Here is a 24,924-nt window from a genome sequence, read left to right on the forward strand (position 1 = left end):
GCGGGCGATGCCCCTCGTCAGCGCCCGGGTGAAGGGCGCAGGGCGGGAAGGGCCGGCGGAGTCGTCCGGTGTGAGCCGAGCTCGGGATGCGGGCGGGAGCAGTGCCGGAGAGCGGGCTCTTTAGTGTCAGCCTGAGGCGACTACGCGGGGAGGCAGAGTATGCGTAGGAATCCGCCGATAACCCCGGGGCGAGGGAAAGGGCCGGCCCGACACGACTGGGTCCTGCCCTCCGGCGGAGCTGCAGCGAGCTGCCGGAGGGGGGTGCTGGCGGCGGGGCCGCCCAATCCGCGCGGAGCCGGCCCCTGTGATTGGCAGCGGCGGCGGCGGGGGGGGAACCCGGCTCGGTTACTCTGCCTTCCCGGGAGAGTTTCTTATCGGGGGCGGTCGGCGCTGCCGCTCCCCTCAGCGCTACCGGCGTGTTCCTCCCTCGAGGCTGCCGAGCGTTGAGCCGGGGGAGGCGGCAGCAGCAACAGCAACAGCACAGAGCGAGGGAAGCAACCACATGAATCAGTTTCTGTCTGTATCCGGCTCCGGGCAGAGGCGGCGACCATAGCGGGGAGGAGGAGAGAGGGGAAAAGCGGCTACTGCAGCAGCGGCAGTAGCGGGGCTGGCCGTGCCACCTTGCCGCTGAGGTGGGTAGCGGGGGCGCAGCGTACAGGCAGCTGTGGGGTGGAGGCGCGGCGGGTAGCGGCTCCGGGCGGGTGTGAGGGCTGGGGTGCTGCCGCTCGTGAGGCGGCTGGATGTCGGCAGGCGGCGGGGAGAGCAGAAAAGTTGCCGATGGCGCCCGGGGGTGCCCCGCGGGGCGGCGGCGTGGCTGCCGTTCCGCCGCTTCTCAACGCCGCGCGTGGCCGGCGCGGGACTGCGGCGGGTCGTCCCAGGGGGACATGGGACGGGCTTTCCCCCGGGCGGAGGCCGGAGCCTTTGGGGCGTGTTGTTCGTCAAGTTCTCTTTTCGGTCCCGCTCGGATGCGCCGCGATTGCGGGTTTCGCTGTGAAACACGGGTGAAAACACCGCCATGAACGCCGCTCTTGTTTTTCCTGGCTGAGCAGCCCGCGCGGCGCAGTTCCTCCGGTCCCTCTCACATCTCCCCCCACCTCCCGCGGCCACGCCGGGCCCCTCTCCCCGCCGCAGGGCTGCGCTCGGCGTGCGCCTGGTTCCCGCGCGGCTCTGAGTCGCACACGGGCCTCCGAGTCGCTATGCGCGGAGACCTCGCAGACCCTCCGGTCCCCACGCGTGTCCATGTGTCCGTAGGGAGCGCGCTGTAGTGTAACGCTCCCGCCCGCCGCCCCGTGTCACGTTTCCTTTCTGTCCCTTCCCCAGGTGCCGGGGGAGCGGTGTTCGCCAAGGCGCAGCTCAGCCGTTTCTGTGCCCCCCGCGTGGAGGAGCAGCGCGGCCTCGGCTGCCAAATGTGCGGAGGGGAGAGACTTGTGCTCAAAATCCCCCCACGATCGTAAATACACGGAAAGCGGAAGAAGAGCCACCGCCGAGCAGCTGCAGGAGGAGGGGAGGGGGACAGCGGTATCTTTGCTGCCGTAGTCAGGGAGGCTGATGGCGGAGTTTGGCAGTGGTGGCAGTACCGGCGGCGGGGGGCTGCCTTCCTCCCCCGGGCCGGTCCAAGGGAAGGTGGCCTTCAAGGCAGGGGATGGGGAAGGAGGAGGAGACGGCGGAGGTGGTGGTGGCGGCGGCGGGAGATCCCGCTTTGACAGTGGTGGCAGCAGGGTCTCCAACGGGGACTGTGCCCTGGCGGGAGCCGGCGACCAGCCGGTATCGGCTCCTCCTGCAAGCCCGGAGTGCAGCAGCAGCAGCAAAGAGAAAGGATTTACCACCAGTCAACAACGAGAAGGCAAACCCGGCATCCCCCGGAGGAGCAGCATAATTAAGGTAAGAGCACTTGCTCCTCCCCATCGGGGTCTTGCCTGTTTCTCTGTGACAGAGGCAGGGAGATGCGGGTGGTAGGTTTGGCTCACAGAGCCTTTATTTTTTTTCTTTTGTTTTTTGGTTTTTTTTTTTTTTTTATTTCACTGTGGTGAAGGGACTTGATTTTTCCTTTATCAGAAGTGGACAACCAGTGAGAGGATGGCTTTATACACATCCATGCTTGGGGTTTGGAGAGGGGGAAGATGTCATGTTATGAGGTTTATTAAAATAGAAGGCTCTAACTCCTGCTGGAGAAGGGCAGGGAAACTAGCTGGCTTGTAAAGAGACAACATGGGCACCAGCCTGGCAGGGAAAGACGTGGATTAGACAGTATCCTTGTTATTTGGGATGCACCTGTGCAGAGCAATTTTGTGGCTCCATTGGCTTGTGTGTGTGACAAGCACACAGCAGGTGATGAGAGATTCTGGATCTCACTGGGCTGGGGGTGGGAGAAGGTAGGGTAGAGATCATTCTTCTTGTTGAAAGTGACAGCGCATTTAACAGTAGGCTATGTTGTACTTCACCTATAGAAGCATCTTTATCCTTAGCTATGCATATTCTGAATGCTAATGTTTCATCTTGAAAAGTAGGGGGAGCATCGGTGGTGGAATGTGGATAAAAAAGGTTTGTTTTTTAATACAGTTTTTTTATACAAATACAGTTGTTTCCTTTCCTTAAATCCATGGTTCCTGAGATGACTCTTTGTCTTGGGTTTCCTTTCCCCAATTCTAGTGAAAAGGTCGAGAGAATATAAAGAAATTACTCCATTGGTATAATGACTGTACTAGCTGAAAAATGAAGCACAACTTCAAGTACTTAAGAACTGAGTTTAATCAAGGTCAGCTAGATCAAAATCAAGCTAGATTTGTTGTCTTCTTAGATATTTATATGCCTCCAAATCAGCTGTGATGGGTTGACCTTAGCTGGTGCCCGGTCCCCACCACAGCCTCTTTATCATATTCCCTCCTCAGCTGGACAGGGGAGAGAAAATGTAACAAAAGGCTTGTGGGTCAAGACAAAGACCGTGAATCATCCACTAATTACTGACATGGGCAAACCAGACTCCACTTAGGGAAATTAGTTTAATTTATTGCCAATAAATCAGAGTAGGATAATGAGAAATAAAACCAAATCTTAACTTCCCCTCCCCCCCCCCCCCCCCCCCCAAAAAAAAAAAAAGGAAAACAACCCCCAAACCCAAAACTTCTTCGCTGCCCATCCCTTCTCGGGCTTAACTTTACCCCCAAATTCTTCATCTCTCCCTGCCAGTGGCACAGGGAGGATGAGAAATGGGGGTTGTGGCCTGCTTGTCACATGCTTTCTCTGCCAGTCCTTCTTCCTCAGGGGGAGGACTCCTGCTGCTCTTCCCTAGCTCCAGTGTGGGGTCCCTCCTATGTGAGACAGGCCTCCATGAACTTCTCCAGTGCAAGTCCTTCACACAGGCTGCAGTTCTTCACAAACTGCTCTATTGTGGGTGCCCCATAGGGTCCCAAGTCCTGCACCAAACCTGCTCCAGCGCAGGCTTCTCTTTCCATGGGGAAGGGGTCACAGCCTCCTTTGGGAATCCCCTTGATCCAGTGTGGGGTTCTTCAGGGGCTGCATATGGAGATCTGCTTCTTATAGACCTCCAAGGGCTGCAGGGGCACAGCTGCCTCACCATGGTCTGCACCACGGTTTGCTCCATGGACTGCAGGGGAATCTCTGCTCCAGTGCCTGGAGTGCCTTCCTCTTCCCTCTGCTTTTTCACTGACCTTGTTGTCTGCAGAGTTGGTTCTCTCATGTATTCTCACTCCTCTCTCTGACTGCTCTTTTCACAGCAGTTTTTTCCCCTTCTTAACTGTGGTATCCCAGAGGCACTAGCATTGGGCTCGGCATTGGCCAGCAGTGGGTCCATCTTGGAGCTGGCTGACATTGGTTCTGTTGGGCACAGGGAAAGCTTCTAGCAGCTTCTCGCAGAAGCCACCCCTGTAGCCCCTGTGCTACCAAAACCTTGCCACACAAACCCAATAGATTTCACCCCTCACCTCTGTGAATTGCGTATTTATAATTAGCATTAAAATCTACATCCGTGACACAGTCTTCAGAAACTTAAGTCACATCAACACAAAAAGAATTCCCTACACCAAAATCAAAACAATGCCACCACAGCACTGAGCAAATGCAGACAGTTTACACATCCAATCTACCCCTTGTCACTTTGCCACAAGTAGAATAACAAATGCCCCATGATGGTTCTGCTCTCTAACGTTAGGTCCATGTTTTGCCTGTTACTTCTGTTGTGTTGGCTGGATGATAGAAAAACATGTGGAAATCCAAGACTAGTAGTGTATCTCAAGTTGTGTTACTGTCTCCTGGACCTTTCTGTAAAAAACGAGGGGAGAACGCGGGCAGGCAGCAGTGGAACACATTTGGCAGCCTGCACCCACCCTTCCTGTTAGAGCCCTGGTGCTGGGCGTGTATGTTTGTGTGTGTGTGAAAGAAATTACAGCAGCAGACCAGGGGCAGTTGAGCTTGGTGTTGGAGTAACTTCATGTTTACTAGATTTGCCAGTGATTTTTTTTACAGGTCTAATGTTTTCCTAACAGTTATGTTTCTGTGTGGTAGCCCAAGTAAGATACTAGTGTTGTTTGCAGTGTATATCATGCCATCACACTACTTTGTAGTGTATGATTTGATTATATAGCAACCTTCTGCCTCTCTGGAGACTAAACAAGGATACAATACCTAGGGATTCATGATATAGTAAGATCAAGAAGCATGAGATAAGGAAATATGTTTTGGATTGTATTTTGTGAATACCTAAATCGAGGTTTGTAGTTTCCACACAAATGATAGCATTTTGTAATATAAAATTATTCAACTTTCTGCTATTATTACTCATGAATGCCATTTTGCAAATGTGAACGGTAACCTCTTTAGCTGCCAAGAACTGATTACTACACCTTTGTGTTACCATTTGGATAATTATGACATGAGTGGAAAAAAACAACACTCTGTTCAAAGTTATGTGATCCATATTTATCTTATATAGGACTGTTTTAATACTTCTGGGAAAAATCACTTCACATATACTGAATATTCTTCAGCCTGCTTAGTTCAGCAGTTCAGAGGTCGTTTGAATCCGGTTGTGTAGGTGCCTACTTTTCAATATGAAACTTCTTGGAATATCTGGCATGAGTAGTAAACCTTCAGATGCTTCTTGTAGTCTGCTCTTGCAGAGCACTAGTCTGTAAACCAGAGTAGAAAAAGTAATATATAACCTATTTTTGGAAAATCTCCCTAGAGTTTTAGTAACACGCATCAGTGATGTAAAACTGCTCTTAAAGAAGATGTAGAGTAACCTCAGGGAACAGGTCTGTCCCATCCAGATGCAGATTTCTTACGCTTCATGCAAAACACAGCATTGTTAGTTGGTCTGTAAAACGCATGTTTATAGAATATCCAATTCTTTAAATGTTTTGCCTGCTGATTACTTGTAGGCTTTTGAGTCACAAACAGACAACTGATGTTTGAATAATAGTTCCAGTAGAGATTAAATTCTTTAGAACCCCATGTTTGTGCGTGAGAATCAGGAGCACAGAAACCTATTTTATTTTGGTTTTAGTCTGTGCTTTCATTGGTTGTCTATTTTCATAACTCCTCAGAGCAGTTGCTGCCCTTTTTCCCTTTCCTTCCTTACTTGCAGTATCTGTTCTTTCTTTTTTTTCCCTGGTTCCATATTTTTCTTTCTATTTTTATTTGGTGCACCTGCATCATTTTGGATTTTTCTTTCTTGTTTGGTACAAGAGGATATCCTCTTCAAGGCCGAAGTGTCATCTAGGATGTGGTAGGGCCACTATCACTGGAAAAGCTAATATGGTCTTCATACCATGGTAGTTTACTTTTCACTCTTGTGTACAAGCTGTGTTTAGGCTGAAAGTGTTAAAGCTTGTACTCTTCATCTGTAGCAATTTTAATGGAATAGCCTATTTCATTGTTTACCTTTGCTGAACCAGATTTGAGAGCTGGGGACTGCATTTCTGTGTTTACAGAGACTTTTTCACTTTCTGTTTCTTTCTGCCTGTATTAATGAGATTTTTTATGTTTCAGAGGTGGTAGTGACAAGGCATCATGCATTCATTAAGAGCTTAGGCTCTTCAGATACTTGATTTGTGGACTAATTTAGGTACCACTTATTGGTATGTAGTGTTTCTTTCAGTCACTGTTTTGTTTTATCATAATATTTTCCTTCCTGCAACTAACTGTGGTATCCTATAATTCCCTATAACAGTTCCTTTAATAGTCTGTAAAATGAATTTACAGTGAGTCCATCTTGCAGTTCCGAGTGGATTTGAGCATCCTGTGAACTTCTCTTGGCTACTCTCAAGTTGGCAGTGAGGTTTCTTTGTTTTTATGTGAGGTTCCTCTGCATCTTTGTTAAAGAGACTTGGACGGGGTAGGACTTTGAGAATCCTTACAGCAGCAAATGACTTGTGGTGTGTATGTTTCCTCAGAGCTGCTTGCTCCCAGGAGTCTCCAAGAAATGCTTACAGAACCTCACAGTTTGTCAAAACTATAGACCTAGACAGAAAGAGATCCAGTGGGATAAATATGTCTTTGTTAGGAGAGGTGTTACAGTAATAAAATGAGAAAAGATACACTTAGGAGAGACTGCAGTTATTTAGGAAGACAACAAAGAGAAATAAATGGAGAAAGGTGGTTTGGCATTTTGTGACTAGGAGTGTTCTTAGCTATATGTGTCTGGAAGCAAAGTCCAGGTTTTTTTTTGCATATAAGAATACTGATCTTGGTGTCAGTAAACTTCTTCGCTGGTAACTTAAACAAATTTGTATCTCCATTTTATTCTGGGTGTAAACTCGTGCTTTTTGTGAAGTCATGCACTTGCTAAGCGTTGGAAGCTCCTAAGTTTCAAAGTCTGTGAGAAGAGACGAACCAAATTTAGCAGGTATATATTCTAGGGTATAATTTTCAGCAGAACTTTGCTTTGGAAACTAAACATTCGTATATCTGTGTCTTTCTGTGACTGAGGAATTATACAGCACATGCATCAAGATCTTGTTTCTTACTAAAATGCCAGCATTACGTTATTATCGTGTTCAGTCTTTTATGATTCCTGGTTCATACTGTATTCCTGTTTGTATCAGGTGTAAAAGATAGAAATATGGAGAACCTTATGCAGTATTTTTTATCACTGTGATTGTTTTAGAGGCGTTAATAAAGCCTTTTGTATTCGCAGTAAACGCTAAAGTAGTATTTTCAGTAGAACTATGTCCTCTCTACTCCTAAATGACCTTAGCCACAATGGCACATTACCAAGTCTTCGTGGAGAACCAGGCATAGATCATAACCATCTAGCTTCCATCTAAAAGGATATAAAGAACTTAGATTGCTGGAATCAATTTAAAGTATACGAAATTACCTGATTTTCAGTCATCTCTCGTGTATGGAAAGAACCCTGGGTAATAATGCTGTTGTGATATTTATACATATATGCATTTATGCCCAATACCTTTCAGATGTGCTAAGCATTTTCAAGTAAACTTGATTGAGCAGTCACAGGTTCAAAGGTGCTAAGGCTCCCTAAGTTGAAAGAAAACAGCCATATAGAGGAAGGAAGGAGAAAAAAAACCTAACATGTACTTTCTTTCTCCATGCCTGTTCCCCATGGAAACAAAACGTTACAGCATCAGCTGAATTCTTAGTTACAGAAATCTGTGTGGAAAAAAGACATGAATGTCCCAACAATAGAAGATGTCTTCCTCAGAGCACCCGTACTAATTGACACTAAAATTGGCACCACAGTAAAGCCTATATTTAGGAAACAAGGCTGTGACAGTTGAGGTACTCCTACGTCTTACCTTGGGCAGGCTTTCAACTAGACAACCAAAGCGTAGATTTTTCTGAGAAGCTGTTTTTGGATTTGTTTCATTTGCTTGTTTCTTAGTTTCTTCTTGTTGATGTATTGTAGATCTTTCTCATCTCTTTAGTTTGTTAGATGGTGTGAGAGATCTGCTAAGTGCAGCTCCATAAATCCTTTTAGAGGACACTTTCTTTTTGATCTATGGATTCTCAGCTAGACTATAGAATGTTATCGTTACCTTTTAGTATTTGCATTCTTCCTTCTTCATCCTCTACTACTTACTATGTACTGGCTTCCTAATTTTTAAAAATATAACCTCTATTTTAAAACAATACAGAACACCATATAGTATCTGTTCCTAATTTTTTTTTTTCTGTCATAGCAAAGCTGTAAACCTTAGGTATTTGTATATAGTGTTGTATGTATGTATTAGGCACATATATCAGGCAGTTTACTACTTGTTAACAGTGACACTGCGCTATGTCACAGCCACTAAATGGGTACATGAGGATACTCGCTTCACCCAAGCTCAGTATGTAATTTAGTTAGCTTATGTCCTATAGCCCATGAACATAAGGCATTTTTGCCAAAAGATGATTTGAAGCAGGAGGTTAATTTGGATGATCTGAACTTCTCTGTCTTCTCTTCTGGAAGAGCTTACATGTCTATTTCTGTTGACTGAATAAAGACTTTGGCTAGTGTGAATAATAGCACTTCTTCACCCCCTCCACCCCCAGATCCTTAGGATTCCACAAAATATGTTCAGTCTGTTCAGTGGTGAAAAAATAATTAATGGAATGTTAAATCATTATGAATACCTGATGAGATTTCTTTAATGCCTATTATCAGGCTTGATCAAAGATAGGACAAGTAGTTTAGCCTTTTTTTAAACTAGGAATAAGAGCAGTGGTCTACTACCCCTGGCTCACAGATAATACATTGCTCCTGTGATTTGTTTGAATTAGTGGAAGATTAAAACAGTTAAACTGAGACTGACAGGACAAGTTAATTGCATAGTTCCCCAGCCTTTGCTGGTCCATGGGTGATACTGACAGTGATCTTTGTTTTATTCCCACTGACTCTGTTAAAAAATCCCTTAAATAAGATTTGCTGGTTGTCTGTGGGCCAGATTAAGTTAAAACACATGTTATAATACTGGGACATTGATTGTAAAATATTTATCTTTGCACACAAATGTGGGATTGTGTTCAAAATTCAGAAATAGGCTAAATCTAAGTAGAGTAGGAGGTAGATTTTGGGGGAAGAAAGGTGTATAAAAATTTAACGTGGAGAAGAGGAAAATCTGGTGAAAAGCAGCATCATACGTGTGTTGTTCAAAAATAGAGCTGGAAGAGACCTCAAGAGGTCAGTCTGCTCTACTCCACTGCTTTGCTACAGGATCAACTGTTAATAAATTTCAGCATGATGCTCTTTGTCTTTTAATCACCTTTTGTTTGTGATCCTTCTATACAGCGCTGCTGGCTGATTATTCCTCTTTGGGTATGGGCAAAAGCAATCATCTGCATGGAGTTTAAAAGCTTGTACTTGCCCTACTGACTGCATTCTAATTATTTCAGATCGTATCTTCAATTTATCAGATTATTCATGATTTTGACTTATTTTCTAGAATGTATATAGCTTTTCCATCTTCAGGTGAGCAGCCAGTTTTAAATATACTCTTATTTCCATCATACAGTGATACATGATTTTTTTTTGTTGTTGTTAAATTATTGTAGTTCATGGTTTTAAATGTAAGTTCAAATTATATACACCATGTTGAAGATAAAAATCAGGTTTTTTTTCTCATTACAGCCTATAACCTGAACAGTGTTGTGTTGCAGAATCTAATTCAGAAATACGGTTTATGAGAAAATGTCTTTTGTTCTAGTATGCTAAAATAATATTAAGTACAAATTCATAAAATGCTTAGTTGGTTGCAGTGTTGGCATAAAAAAAGGGCTCTTTGAAAGGGGTGGCTTGTTTGTCTTTAAGGAGTATAAGTAGCAAGTGTCCTCTTGGCTTTTCACTTTATGCTTATGAAGACTTACTGTTTTACACTTGATTTTCACACCTGGCATGCCTTTAAGAATGGAGTAGTGCCATCACTGTACTCTCTTCTCCTTGTTGTAGGAGATGTATGAAGCAATCCTTTGGAAGGGTATGTTGCCCATTCTCTTGACTGCAGTACATCTCTTAGTTTCTACTTAAGTAATTTCTTTTCAAGAGCTCTTAGTATAGGCTTATTTGTCCCTTGCATGCCTGAGTTCACCCACCTCTTCCCTCCTAGACCTTGACTTCACAAAACACTGAAGTTCAAGACAGTGAGGAGTGCAACATAGAGTGTGACTGGAAATCCTGGTACTGAGGCTCACTGTTAACTGGTGCAGCCTTGGGAAGGTTAAATAATTCTGATTCATTTCTGCCTCTCCTGGGATTCCTTTTAATGTCATTTGACCCTTTGGAATAAGTAATAAAATATCCCTGAGTACTTCAGATTGTGTACTGTGTTCAGGGATCTTTTGGGATACCAAACATTCATGTTCTGGACATTGTAGTATGGAGTTCGTAAGTGCAGGCAGACAGGAAGTGCCTTTAAGCAAACAAACAAGGAAGATCCTTTTCAGAATAGTGGCTGAGAGTTTAATCAAATGAAAAATGTAAAATAACAAGATATTAACCTGGATTTCCAAATTTTCTGTAAAAATACTTTAATAAAGGGAACTGATTTGTGGGTTTTATTTTGATGCAAGAAATAAGACCCCCTTAATGTGACAGGTACCTTATCCCAGTAAAAGGTTTTACTCCCAATAGAATGACCCCATGCTTCCCCCATAAGGGCTAAAACTCCCAACTGGGGTAAAGACCCCCTTAACTTGACAGTACCTTACAAATGTATAGTGGATAATTGATATGATGCACATTAGTGTCATGACTTTCCTAATACCTTTGCTGAAATTGCTGTAAATGTTTTGATATTTCCTCTAAATTATGACATAATATTTTACAAGAAAAAGAACCAGTTCTGTTTTGCTAGAAAGCATTTCCACAGAATTTTCAAGTTCTTTTTGTAGTTGGGCTTCTGCAATAATAGCCTTCTGTGGCTATGATTTCTTTTTTCTTTCCCTATTTTCATTTATTTTATTTTTTCCCTCCTTCTTACCAGTGTTACTATTTTGCCTTCACTAAAAAAAGATAGAGCACTGTAAGGTTCTGTGCATGCTTTGATGTGTTAGCATTCATGTATGTAAGCATATCCCCATACCGTACTACCCTTTTTAGTGTAGGATAGGAGAGGAAGAATGATTCTGAAATTCTGGTTTTTCTTTTGTGATCTGATGGAAGATCTTGGATGCTTTATGTATTTTTTTACCTAGTTCCTGATGGCAAAAGTGTTTGACTTTGTCAACTGCTTATTGTAACTGCATTCCTTAAAATAAAATGTAAATGACTGTTTATTTAAAATAAAAATAAATCATTGTTTAATTCTTTGCACTATTAAAGTGTAAGTTGGATTAAGAGGACAGAAATCCAGTTCACTCTCAAAGCTTTTGTTCCTTCATGTTATTGCAGGTGTTTTTATGATAGGCAGTTGTTTATTGCATTTAGTCAACTCTTGTAAACCCTACAGGAGCAATTGTTTAAAAAAAACAAGCAAGACAGCAACTGTGTACTCTACCATGCTTTAGTAAATTAGAAGCAGAATAAGTATCTTTCATGTACATGATTTGCTGTAGTAATATTTACATTCAGTACAGTATTTGTTTTTACAAATAAGATACTTTTTTGCTACATAAGACAGGAAAACGTCAGTAATAGTTGGAAATAAATCACTTCAGGGAATAACTTGCATCAGTTGAAATGTATTTTGCCATTTACAAATAATTGTCACTAAAGCAGGTTTTTTTAGATGTGTTGGTAGCAGATTGTTGCAAAGAGCATTTCCAGTCTGAATCCTAAAGACTAATATTTATGTGAAATGAGAATGCATTTAGTCATGGCACATTACTACCACATAGTGGAGAAAGTAAAGCAGATGTAACTAATTTTGAGTTCAGATAGTATGTTTTCCTTGCTTTTGAAGAACCCCCAAGAACATTTTATGGCTTACTTGGAGGTACTTCATTTGTTAAACTCCAGTTCTTAAATTTTTCTTTGTTCTCCCCAGTTGTAGTAGTTGTAGTGATACATCTCATGAGCATTGTTTGAGGTTGACAAAGTTGACGCTTTTCAGCTTTATTTGTTCCTCATCTTAAATAGCGCATACCATGTGCCTTGTGTTTGGTCTGTCTTCTTTGTATGGGCAGCCTGATTTGGAATCTGCTCTGAGAGTAGTGGTATAGTGTTCAGGCAATGAATGCTTTTAGTTGTGAGTGGTGTCTTCTGGTATTTTGTAGATTTAGAAATGAGGCCCTGGAAGAATTTGTAATGTTATGCTTTTACTATCCTGCTTGGCCTGATTCTGGTTTGTGTCACCTTGTGTCTTGTGTCACCCTCTCTGTTTATCCCTCCCCTTCTTTGGTCTCTCCCCATCCCTCGTACACCCTGGGTTTTCTGCTTCAGCAGCAGAGACCACAGACTGGCCGTATTCTGCTTTTCTTCTTTAACAGCTGGTGGAGATCCTTCTGTTTCCAGCAAAGCACTAGAACTGAGCAGAGCCCTCTGCAAGAGTTCAAGTCTGCTTGCAAATCCCCCAAAAGGAGTAACAGAAAGGGAGTACAGATTCCTGTGTCAACCTTCACAATGGGGTGAAGTCCCTCAGGGTTTGAGGCCTGAAACTGTGATGAAGGCTGACTGCACAGCTTAGCGTAGATGAATCTGTTTCCCCCAGTCTTCAGAAGTTGCCAGCCCTTGTGAATTTAAGAAAGGCTGCCAGGGTCAGACCAGAAGTCCATTTGACTCATTAGCTTGCCTCCAACAGCAAGTGCTATGAGAAGGAAGAAAAAAAGCCTCCTCTCCTAACATCTCCTCCTGGCCTTAAGTGACTTGGAGCTAAAGCCCAGTTTGACTTCTGTAGGCTTTTCACTGCTGTGATGTCCTTGTGGCAGCTTCTTAACTATGTGTTATGTGAAGAAGTTCTTTTCTGTCTGGTTGTACCTGGCAGGTACTTAATTGTTTACCTGCTATCCGCTGGTTCTTGTGTTAGAACACTTTCAAGTTACCTGTATCTTGAAGAATAGAGAAAGGTGTTCCTCACATTTGCTTTACAGGCTAAAGAATCTGAATGTATTTAGTTGTTCCACCTATTCAAGCTTTTCTGTGCTTTCTAAAATTCTGTTGTCCTTTTATATTTTTTTTCCTTCTGTTATTTTTTCTTTTTGCAGTGTGGGCCTAAAATGCTGTTCCAAATATGTGCCAGTTAATGTGTAAATCCCCTATGACATAATGAAGGTTTAGCAATATTGTGATGCTGAGTTGGATTGTAATATATTTATTTTTAGTGTTTCCATCATCAAAGATTTAAATGGTATCACTGTCACTAATTGGCAGTGCGGGAGTGCTGTTAAAACCTTTGACTAAATATTTAAAACCTCTTTTTGAAGAACCGTGTAAGAATGCCTGTGCTGGTGATGATGCTTGTGTTGGAAGTGGCTGGCATTAACATCTTCACAGGAGATGGAGGTTCTGTTAGAAATCTTTTACCATGTTATAAAGACTTTATGGTGCTGGTGACACACAAATTGCTGATTAGCGCATCTAGCTCCTAGGTATAGTCAAGTATGTTTGTTTGCCTAGTAACAGAATGAAATGGCATGGATATTGCATAAAGCTGAAAAATATAGTACTATTAAAAGTGCTTTCCTTTTATAGTAAGCTGTTAAATACGAAAGAGGAAGGACCTTGTTTTTGTAAATGCAATCTGAGTATTTTGGATGTCCTAGATTTTTTTTGTTTTACAGTTCTTTCCCAACGCTCTTGTTAATGGATTATTTTATTCAATCTTATACTTCTTTTGCTTTTGTAATTTGTGAGGCTGTTCAGGATGCCCGTATCCGAGTCCAGAACAGCAAAGGCGGCATTTCTGGTCTTTAGTAAACACAGACAATGTGTAACAATGAGACCAGATAACTTCCTGAAAAACATCTAACATTTCACCTCAGAGAAGAATTCATCTGAGGGTTAAACTGGTTATTACATGGTTACAGTAACACATGAAGGATAAATATAACTGGAAGTTTTTAGGTCCCACAAGACTGATACAACAACATTATCTTGGAAGGAAATCCCAACACTTTGTCACTTCAGCTGTTGAAAGTAGAAATGGTGTGAGGAGTCTGTCAGGATACTGTCCAGAGTTTTTCTTAGGATAATCTCCCTTCCCCTCCCCCCCCCCCCCCCCTTTTTTTTTTTTCCTTTTTCTTCTTTTTCTCTTTTCTTTTTCTCTCCTTTGAGGAGGGGAATTGTTTTCTTTTTTTACTTTTTCAAAACTTTCTGGCTAGGAAAAAGTAAACTAGGAAGGAGAGTGATTCCTGTTAGTCTATTCCTTCTCAGCCAGGTTGACGGAGAAGACACTTCTGTTATTCCTGAATTCCTGAGGATTCTGGAATCCTCATGCTTTTGTGTGTCCACTTTGTGACAAAATCTAGTACCTGACTCATAGTTTCTGAGCATTACTTTCAGCAGTGTTACCGTTACAGAATTCTTTAAAAGCTTCAGGTAATTCTACTTCTTGTTTTTAAAAGTCTGATTATGTGCTTCTTTGGTTGTTTTTTTTTTGTTTGAAAATGACACTGTTGGAGTAACAGGAATAGAACATGACATAGATTTAAATTGTTTTACATGTGGAAATAAATATTTCTGTCCACAAATACTGAACTTCACCTCTCAAAATAGTAGCTACTCCTGCCTTGCCAGGAGACAACTGATCCTGGTAACTGCTGCTGAATTTTTATATTAACCAGAAATCACAGCTCAAATACATGCTTTCAGTGTGCTCAGTTGCAGCAATACTTTTTTTTTATTCCACATCTGATTTGAAATTCAACTCTGTCCTTAATGGATACATAAAATTTACTATAATCGCTTTGAGGGGGAAGTAAGTGGGATAAAAAAGAGCTTGTGATTAAAGCTTTGACCTCTGAAAAATTATTTACAAGATTAACAACTTCCTACAGACCTAGGAATCTTGAATTAATTTTATTTAGAAAAAAATAGATTCCAGTATTTGGTCTGCAAACAATCCCTGCATGTATTAGAAATACAATAAAGTAAATAATTAATTTTTTAATTTATTTCAGGTATTTATCAGTTTTTCTGGTGAACGTAAAATTACATTATGGAATGCCACTAACTAAATGCATTTTTTGCCAAGAAAACATACCACCTTGTGGTTTAACATGGTGCCACCATGAAATAGGTCTTATATTAATTCAGTGGATGCTCAGAGTACTTTATCAAACAGTACCTGAGGTGTTGGAGAAATAAGATTTTTCTGATGTGTTCTGTTAAAGTACAGCATAGCTGTTAAATGTTTAAAAAGATTTTGTATAAAATACATACAAGTGAAATTATTTGGTATATAAAACAGAAATGCAGAGTAACATCTTTTTTTCTGTTCGGTTCAGAACCTTACCCTTATCTGCCATGTCACTACAGTTTGCAAGAGTCAAATTTGATTGTAGTGAAAGCTACTCCTTACTATTTTTTTCCTTACTACTTAAAATGTTTAGAATACAGTTATGTATTATAGAAATGCATACCTCATAACTCTTCCTTATTTTAAATTTGTGATCTCCATCCCTCACTGTGGTTGATGGGAGTAAGTCATGGGCTTCTACTGCAAACTTCTTGCCTAGAAGACATGGCTGACAAACTTAGAGGTCCTTGCAGGATGATGTAAACAGTATTGGTCTTGAATTGATCAGCTGATAATGTAGTTTAAAGGCCTTCTTAACCTCCTGTGTCCTTGAATGCCGATTGTGTTCAGGATAAGCCCAGTATTATTGAACATTCCTGTCTATCAAGTTCACTTGCAGTAAGTGCTTATAGAAAGAAAATTTTTTGGGACTCACCAGCTGAATTTTCTTCCTTTGTTGATACCTCAGTTGCTTAAAACAGTGTGTACTCTTTTACTTACTTCAGTTGTCCTTTTCTTTGGTTTAACTGTGATGAAGCCCTTTGCGATAAAGCGTATGAAGTTCATGTTTTGCATTCCTATTATGTTAACCTACAGTACTGTCTAACCTTAATGTTAAAAAATCACAAGTCAAGTCCTCAATCTCAGATTTTATTTGTTTTTAATAGTAAGACATGAAAATTAATATATTGGTTTGCTTTCAGTGGTCTTTTTGACATAAGACATTTTGCACGTGTGCCATATTTTTCAAATATGGACACAGAATGTATGAATACATATAAAATTCAAGTTAATTTGGAGATTCTGAGATCTAAATATCCATAAAGGATTTAAGAAAACACCAAGTGTTGTTGCCATAACATTTGGAAGACCAGATAACATTAGACGATAAAACATGACGATGGTAAACCATTCTACTTTCTATCTATTTACATAGGTGGTCTTACTCTTTTGTTTCTGTGTGTAATTGTTTATTTTTTTGCAAGACTAGCAAGGTACTAACATATATTTTAAGTATTTTCAAACTTCTCTTAGCAAAGATTTCATGATCTTTGTAGTTAAATGTCTAATGTTTAAGAAGAATGTTAACGGTTCTTTAAATTGTTCCTTAAATGTAAATTGTTCCTTATATAATAAGGCAGTTTGGGAGCAATTGCCATGCATTTCTGAATGGTGTTAGAACAGAGGCCCTGCAAGCTGTGATAACAGAAATCAGATGCTCACAAACTTTTCTTTAGCGACTATTTATGAAAATTTCTCTACATGATAAGAATATGGATAAACAGTTCCAAAAGAAGTCTCAAAACTTACAACCAGATACAGAAATCTGAGGACCTAAAGCATACCAGTTTTAAAAAAAAAGGTTATGGTAGTTTAAAAATTCTTAAAATGCTGTTCTTGACAGAGAAAAGAAAGAGTGTGAGGCCCCAGTTCAAACCTATTAATTAGTTATACCAGAAAAGAAAGAAAATACTTAAGTATTCTTTCAGGCCAACAACTTGGCAGGAATTTAGATCCCAGTCCAAGGTTTCTGAAACTAGAGGCTTGAGAATGTTAACAGGTTTTAGCACTAGTAATGAAGAGAGAGTACAATGATTTCACATATAGCCGACATATAAATCATAGTCACAATGTTTAAAGGAGGTATTTGGAAACTGTAGAATTGCATGCAATCTCAAACAGAAAGAGCTGTAAGTGTTGGTGTTGCATGTGTTCCTTGTTGCTAAGTAGTAGGGCAGTTTTTGAGAGCTGGTGGAGAAAAAAGAATGGATTTCTGATTGTGTGTCAGGAGGAGTTTTATGCCAAGAATAATGTGACTGAATGAGGCAAGATATTTTTGAGTCCTCTGCCTACAACTTCGGTTGCTCATAAATGATTTCAGCATGGTATAGCATTGTCAGGTTGGACAGGGCTTTGAGCAACCGGGTCTAGTGGAAGGTGCCCCTGCCCATGGCAGGGGGTTGGAACCAAATGGTCTTAAGGTCCCTTCCAACTCAAACCATTCTCTGATTGTAGAAAGCTATACTTACTAGTATTCTGTGGTGGTGGTTTTTTTTTGTCTTCCTGGGAGTCCAGTTAATTTCTTGCTGGAAAGTGTCTTGGGAGATCTTATTGTTAGAGGCAGTTGAACAGCAACAAAATCCCTCTGTGACTTGTCAAACCATCTTTTCTCAGCATTGCAGTGTATGAAATTAATGTGACATTTCTTAACCCTCCCTCTGGAAATAGGGTTCTCTTTATGGTGGTTCTTACTTTGTAAGATTTCTTCCTTAATGTAGGTGGGATAAAGTTTTCTGTCTAATACAGTTTTCTTTAGTTTCTACCTTGCTTTTAATGAAAGTCATGGTCATCCCAGGGAGGAAGCTGCATTTTCTCTCCAATGTTCCAGTGGGAAAACAAGCAGGACTGCCATTCTTGCACCTGCTACATTGAAGAAAGGGCGAGAGGCAACACTTTAGAGAAAATGAAAGCTATTTGGACCTTTTTTCTACATTGCACTACTGCTCATTAATAAGAAGTGTTCTCATCTAACTATGTTTATGTAGATGATACAGGAAAATTCACTGTCTGTGGTCATTCTGTGTGTTCCACTAGCTGCAGTTCTATGGCAGAAATTATGCTGCTTGAAGCCTCCTCATTTTCATCCATGTTGTTTTTGTAGCTTGCCAAACTCATTACTTGTTTTAACTCGGCAATGAAAAGCCATTTCTCCTTGCCTCCAGGAAGTCTTTGTTTTAATGTAATTTGTTACTGTAAAACACAATAAGAAATGGACTATAACTGTAGGGGACTTTGAACCAGACTGTTACTGAAAAATGTACTTATCTCACATTTTACATTTTCTTTCAGTGCTCACAAATAACTGATTGGGAGAAAGTGACACCTGCTACAATTTTATAACCCTGTTTTGTTTACATGTAAGAATCAGAAGAAAATAAAATCCCAGCCAGAGCAGTCTGGTTTTAAGCTGTAACTTCAACCACAGATAATAGAAAAATTAAAGGGTTATGGGCATCTTTTCTCCAGTTCCTTGACCAAGCTATTTTGAGATTCCTTACTAAAGGTATTTGTTGTGCTCAGCATTTTATAATCTATTTTTCTCCAGTTATTGCAAAGCTTATTAGGGCTGAGACACTTGTTTGCAATTGCATAGAGAAGCAAGGTCTCAATGTAAGAGACAGATCCATGATCAAAAAAATGTTTCTTAACAAATACTGTGGAAAGAAATCTGGCAGTTTTTCAAATAGAAGGAAATAATCACTGGATGCAAGAAGGTGTTTTCTAAGGTAGCATCTTGTAACTTACTTTTGATTCCATCCACATGATACCTTTTTATTATTTGGGGGGGGGGATTTTTTTGTTTTGTTTTTGTTCTAAAATATTTATTTTTTTGTGTTTCTGTGAGACTGGGGGTGTCTCTTCTCTGGCCTATTATTTGAGTTCTGTATAGCTGACCTATGTTGGTAGTCAAGAACAGTAAAAAGAATAGTGTAATTTTATTTTCTTCTAGTGTATACATAAAATTATTGTATTATATGTATTTCTTCTCCTTGTAGCATGCGTGTCCATTGTGTATCACTGCATATTTTTGGAATCTTCTTATTTTCTTTTAAAAGATAGTAACATAAAGTTGTCATTTTCTTGGGCTGGACTGGTAAGATAGTTCTATTTAGTTCAATGTACAGGATTAACTGAATAGACTACTTCTGTTTTGGTGGCTGTATGTATTTTAAGGGGAAGACCAATTTATCAGGAAGACAAGATATACTATATAATATGAGTATTGTTGAATCAAAGTTGTACTTTCCTATGAATCAGGAACAAATATAATGAAATGTTCTTGATTCACAAGATTTGTTGGAAGAGCCAAATGTGTGAATAAAACAGAGTTCTGTTTGCATTTAAAATTGTCAATATAAACTTAAACCCAGCGATATTTAGAATATTCCTTATTTAATTTGAGATTAATTAAAATTACAAGTTACCATTCAGGTTTATTTTGTGGCTTGTAGATAATTAACTACACAGGAAGAGAATGTTGTGTTGCTGTGCTGTTTCGAGTTGGCCAACTGGCTTCTGGTGCACAACGATACCAGTTTGCAGTTCCGATGAGTTTGTACTGTTAAAAAGCCACACCACAAAGCAGGTCAGAGTGTTAAGGGAAAGTCTTTATATAAAGAGAAAAGGGAAAGGTACAGACTGCTGGAGTTGCATATCTCTTGTGCTCTGGTTCTACATCTCCTTTTCCTTTACACTTTGATACAGCGAAGGAGAGAGGAAATGGAAAGCTACCTTGTATATTCCTCTTCTCCTGGGGCCAACCACAGATGTGGTAGTAAGATCCTTGCCATGAGCAAAAGTAGCTTCAAGGGTTGTTGCAAAGGCTAAGTTCCTTAGTAAAACTCACTTCTATCTAGCTGGTTTTCCTGTTGGGGGAAAAAAAAGGTGGGTTTTGGAGGCTGTTGAACTGGTAGTTAGCAGCTCCTCTGTTCCAGTGGAGTGCTATAACGCAAGCATGTCGGTGGAATAATCTCTATGATGTGAAGTGAATCAAAGACTTGAAAACAGGAATATAAATAAATTTATTCTTAAACACAGATCTCTTAAGCTTTCTTAAGTCTTCTTTTAACAAGGACTTTTCTGCATCTACCCCTTTTGATACTTTTCTGCATCATCCTATCTCCAGTGAAAGTGGGCATGCTTCAATAAGTGCTTGAATGATGCTCTGAAAAGCATACAAGGAAGGCAGAGCTGAAAGTCATGCAGGCAAAGGCTGAGTAACAGGACAAAAGAAACTTGATGGTTCAGTGCACAATGGATAGATACTAGATGGGACAATCTGCATGGAAAAGTACAGGGAGTGGAGTTGCATGGCTTGACAAAGGCTGGACTCAATAACTGATAAACACAACATGGTGCTGAATGTCCAGGCTGCCCTGTCCCTGATGCACAAGCACTGGCTGTATTCTAGTCCAGGGAAGGATAAGGTACCAAAGTACCACACTGGAGCCCCTCTAGCAGCCCAGGTGCTTCACAGTGAGGTCACCTGGAGGATATGGTCACACTAGGACTAGTGCAGCCATCACTGCTGCCTTTGCCTCTGGGGCTGCTTTGCCCTTGAGCTGTTGACTGCAGTCAAGGCTTCCAACCCGAAGAAGCTGGGTGAGAGCTGCAGTAGAGAAGCCTTGTAAAGCCAAGGTCCAGCTGTGCAGCTTCATCCACCTCTACAGAGTTGGAGAGGCCTCCGGAAGGTACCCAGGTGCTGTTCTCAAGGAAGCAAGCGCATCTTCCATTCTCTGTCTCAGACACCTCAGTGTGGAGGAAGGAAGAGACAGGCAGTGAAGCCATGGTCTGTGCTTTGGCCTTAACTACAGAAAAGTTCACTGCTTGTTCCTCACCACCTGCAGCTTTCTGCAGAAAGAAGTGCGAGGATGAAGTAAGTGTATATCATTATCCCTCAGTATTGACCTAGTATTTTTCAGTGACTTACTGCTCAAGGGTTTTCTGAGTCAGAGGTGGTATTCTCATATTTAGTATCTGCATTTAAAGGACATTATTTTTCCAAGTTTATTTTTGAACCCTGTACACTTTGGATCATCTGTAGCATATCCTGTGGCTCAGAGTTCTGTATCTTGAATGTGTTTATAATGAAAAGGTGCCTTCTTGACTTTATTTTGAATCTGGCACATGCTAGCTTAATTTGATGTCTCCTTAATTCTCTTTATAGGGTGAGATGGTGAGCAATCACTCCTTATTCATATTCTTTATTTCACTTTTTAATTAATATTCTGATGTTGCATTTGCTCTCCTGTAAAGTACTTGCGTATGATGTATAACTTCAAAGATTTCTTGAGATCTTGGAATCATATTTTTAACATAACGGCTGTCTTGTCTGCTTGAAAAGTGTTGAAGTCTTTTATTAATGATGTGCTGTGTCTCTCAGCCTCTTTTTCCTGAGTGTTTGAAAGTATCTTGAACACATGTGGAATCTCAATGCATAGGGATCTTGTCATATGTGTTGACAAGTTATTTCATTTAACTGTAAGCCACCTTTCACCTGTAGCAGAACTCTTCTATACTAGCAGCTTATTTTGACTTCGTGAACTTGTGTGCTGGTAGTAATTTTGCATTGACAGTCTGAAACATCTGTTGTGTCAACATCCTCATTTGAAGTTTGGCATTCCTGTTTCTCCATATTGTCTGTCTGCGTTGTTTAAACGTCTCTTTTCTGTTTTATCCTCATTCACTACTGAAGTGTAGTCACTTTCTCTCTCTTATTTGAGTATACAGGATTCTTCCACAAAGGATTCATCATCTTAGAATGTGGCTGTTGAATCTATAAAGGCTTTTCTCAGTGATTAAATTTCAAAAGGTTACAGGAAAGTGTTCAGTCAACTTGCTGATACTGGTCCTTTTTGGTTTAGATGAAGCCTTCTTTCCAGGATGTGCTTACACTGTTTCTTACAGTTTTGGCAAATCTGCTTGGAATTACTGTTCCCAGAATTAGCCTCTCTAGTGAGAGATGAGCTTTATATTATTTTTTTTTATTCTTCTTCTTTTCCATTCACCTCTTTTACCCATATAAAAAAGAAAACCCTTTGTAGTTCTACAAAGGATGGGAATGATTTGATGACTTCTGTGTGTGGGAGAGAGAGAGGTTATTTTCTTCATTCTTGTTGCCTTTTTCTCCCTTCAAGGAGTTCAAGCTGGCCTTTTGTTAACAGAAATTGCTTGCTGATTGACTCTATTAACAATGTTCTTGCATTCAACTTAAGATACCTGTGGCTATGTCATGGTGGGTACTGGAATTATTTCTTCATGCTCAGTGGGGAACAGGGAATTGTGGTTTATATGAGAGGTGAAAATGATCAGAAAACTGTTCAGTGATTATCCATAGCATTTAGTAATAAACTGATGGGAATTGGTGAAATCCACTTGATGTGGAGGGTCCTTAGCAGGTCAGTCTGAATCATTTGCAAGTGGAGAATATTCTGCAGATACGAAAATGACAGTTGTCAGTGTTCATCCCTAAAAGCTGAGGCTACAAGAGAGGATTTCTTTCACAGCTCCTGATTAAGATTAAAGCTTTATTGCTGCCATGTATTTATTACTGATTGAAAGAAGGCGAGATAAAAACTTTGTATTATGTCCATGCTTAAGAAAAAGTGAAATATATATATATATTAATTGTAGATCCACATTAGAATTAAATACAAACCCCAGAATCTTAAGGAAAATGACCATGTAAATCTGTTTGCTTAGAATGGCAGAATCTCTGCCTGGAGGATTTACAGGAATCCTAATTTTGTTTTCAAGTGATAATTCTTTTGTTATTTTTGATACTGGTTGAAGGCTTTGAACTGTGGCCTCTCTCAAGACCTTTGGGAGAAATCTCCGTTCCCTCTAAGGGAAATGTGAAGAATGGCTAGTCCCTCACAAGATTGTTGCACACGTTTTCTGTCTAGAGTACTAGAAACCACAGATAATTTGGAAGTAGAATCTAGAAAAAACAATCTGTACTGCGACTGGTTAGACTAAACAAATGGCAGTTTCTGGGGTACTGAGAAAAAATTTGAAAACACTCTGGCAACACAGCTGTTGAACATGGTAAAACTACTCTTAAGAATCTTAAATGATTTCTGTGTCTTACGGAAGTCTGTATGGGTTTATTATGAAAATAATGACAATAAAACCCCAGAAGAAATTGAATTGGTAAGTTTTCTTAGTCAGTAACTAACCCTGCAGCATTTTTCTTGGCTACCTCCCCTCACCTTCAAATAATGATCTTTTAAAAACTGAAAGGACAGTGTTATTAATCCCAAGAATATGCTAGCGATGATCCTTTTAGCAGAAAGCAGGGATGGAAAATATCTTGAAGTTACCATGTGTAGTGGGTTGACCTTGGCTGGCAGCCAAGCACCTACACAGCCACTCAACTTGCCTTCTCCTCCCATAGCCAGAGAAGAGAATAGGAACAGCAAAAGCAAGGAATCTCATAGTTTAGGATAAAGACAGTTTAATAAGTGAAGGAAAGAGGAAGGGAAAACAAGTGATGCTAAGGAAATCACTCAGTGCGTCCCACAGGCAGACCCATTTCCAGCAAGTCTCCAAGCAGCAGCCACCTTGGAAGGCAAACCCTCCCCTTCTCCTACTTGAGTTTTACCACTGAGCATGATGTGACACAGTATGGAATATGCCTTTGACCAATTCAGGTAATTTGTCCTGGCTGTATCTCCTTCCAGCTTCTTGTCCAGCCATAGCCTATCTGCTGGAGTGGGGCCAGGGTGAGGGAAAAAACAGCCATAACACTGTGCAAGCACTATACACAGCAGCAGCCAAAACAGTGTGTTATCCACACTATTTTAGTCGCAGATCCAAACCACAAGTCCATACATAGGCTGCTGTGAAGACAGTTAAGGCCATCCCACCTGGACCGTGGTTTTTATGTGTCCCAGAGTTCATCAGAGTAATACACTTCTCCAGGATAAATACATGTATGTATGGCTTAGAGTTTTTCTGTGTACTTTGGTTTAGATTGCTGAGATCTTAAATAAACCACTTCTTGTGGTTAGCTGTTGACAAATGGAAGGAATGTGATACATTTGTGTTTAGAAAATTGCATACAACTAGCATGGCTTTGAAAAGTGAATGCCTTTAAATGCTTAGCAGCTCTTTAGGGTACTTAATTTTAAAGTATTACATACATTAATTAAAAATTTTGGCTCAATCTGTGGTAGAGATTGAATCAGCTGGTGCAGAATGAGGCCATAAAGGCTGGCTTTACAGGTGCGCTCTCTTCAGATTTCCTTTACTTCTGCTAATACCAGTTTGTCTCTTCTTTAGTTGTGCATGCCTCCTCCCATCATTTTCCAGTTAAGAATGGAGTGATGTTAATAAAAAAATTTAAAAATCTTAAGGTTTTCAGGCTTCACAAGATAAAAGACACACCCTGATCATTTGGAAAGGGGTGACAGTTCACTCCTCTCAGTGCTGGACAGCTGAAATCTCCATGAGTTTTTCAAAGTACAAAGTTAGCTTTTTGTAACAGTGAGAGACTTTGATCAATTCTAATTTTCATCTCACAGTCTACCCAGTGTTTCAAACTTCCTTATAATTTCAATAATTGTTTGTCAATTTTTAGGAATTAGCTAGAACATGTAGGTCAAAAGTCTGGTAAGATAATATTTTAATTACATTCTAAAACAATTAATTGCTCCTGAGCTCCAAAACCTTGTCTTGAATTCAGAGAGAAAGTGCTGTGGCTTGTGATCTACATGGCTCATAATATTTAGGAAAAGGAAGTTTGTCTTTCACATAAAAACTGTTACACTGAAACTGTAGAGAAATGACCGTAGTTATTGCTCCATTGTCCAAGTAGCTTTATTTCCTCTATTATACAGGTGAGTAGCTTAGCAGGAGTTAGTTTGAGAAATAGATCCTGTATTGCCTATTACTCTTTTTCCATGTGTAGGTATTTAAAATAGGACCATTAATTAACTGCTCTGAAAGCCCTTGTGTATTTTTGCTTGTATAAAATTTTGATTTAGATATTTGACTTAATATAATTTATAGG

At 40.4% G+C, this 24,924-nt stretch overlaps 1 protein-coding gene across 4 annotated transcripts in view; it reads left to right on the forward strand.

Annotated features, from left to right (window-relative positions):
• The first annotated feature begins 1,434 nt into the window (after window positions 1-1,434).
• PLCL2 (phospholipase C like 2) overlaps window positions 1,435-24,924 on the forward strand; it is a 102,624-nt gene continuing 79,134 nt past the window's right edge. For all 4 annotated transcript variants that reach the window (XR_009961447.1, XM_062602055.1, XM_062602057.1 and 1 more), the window contains exon 1: window positions 1,435-1,881. Coding sequence is in view for 3 of the 4 variants with exons in the window: in XM_062602055.1 (XP_062458039.1) it covers window positions 1,549-1,881 (333 nt within the window). In the remaining variant the exon portion in view is untranslated. The remainder of the gene's footprint in view (window positions 1,882-24,924) is intronic.

The sequence above is a fragment of the Pezoporus occidentalis genome, unplaced genomic scaffold (genome assembly GCF_034315485.1).
Source record: "Pezoporus occidentalis ecotype Australia unplaced genomic scaffold, CSIRO_AGI_Poc_V1 ctg75, whole genome shotgun sequence".
Classification (NCBI taxonomy): domain Eukaryota; kingdom Metazoa; phylum Chordata; class Aves; order Psittaciformes; family Psittacidae; genus Pezoporus; species Pezoporus occidentalis.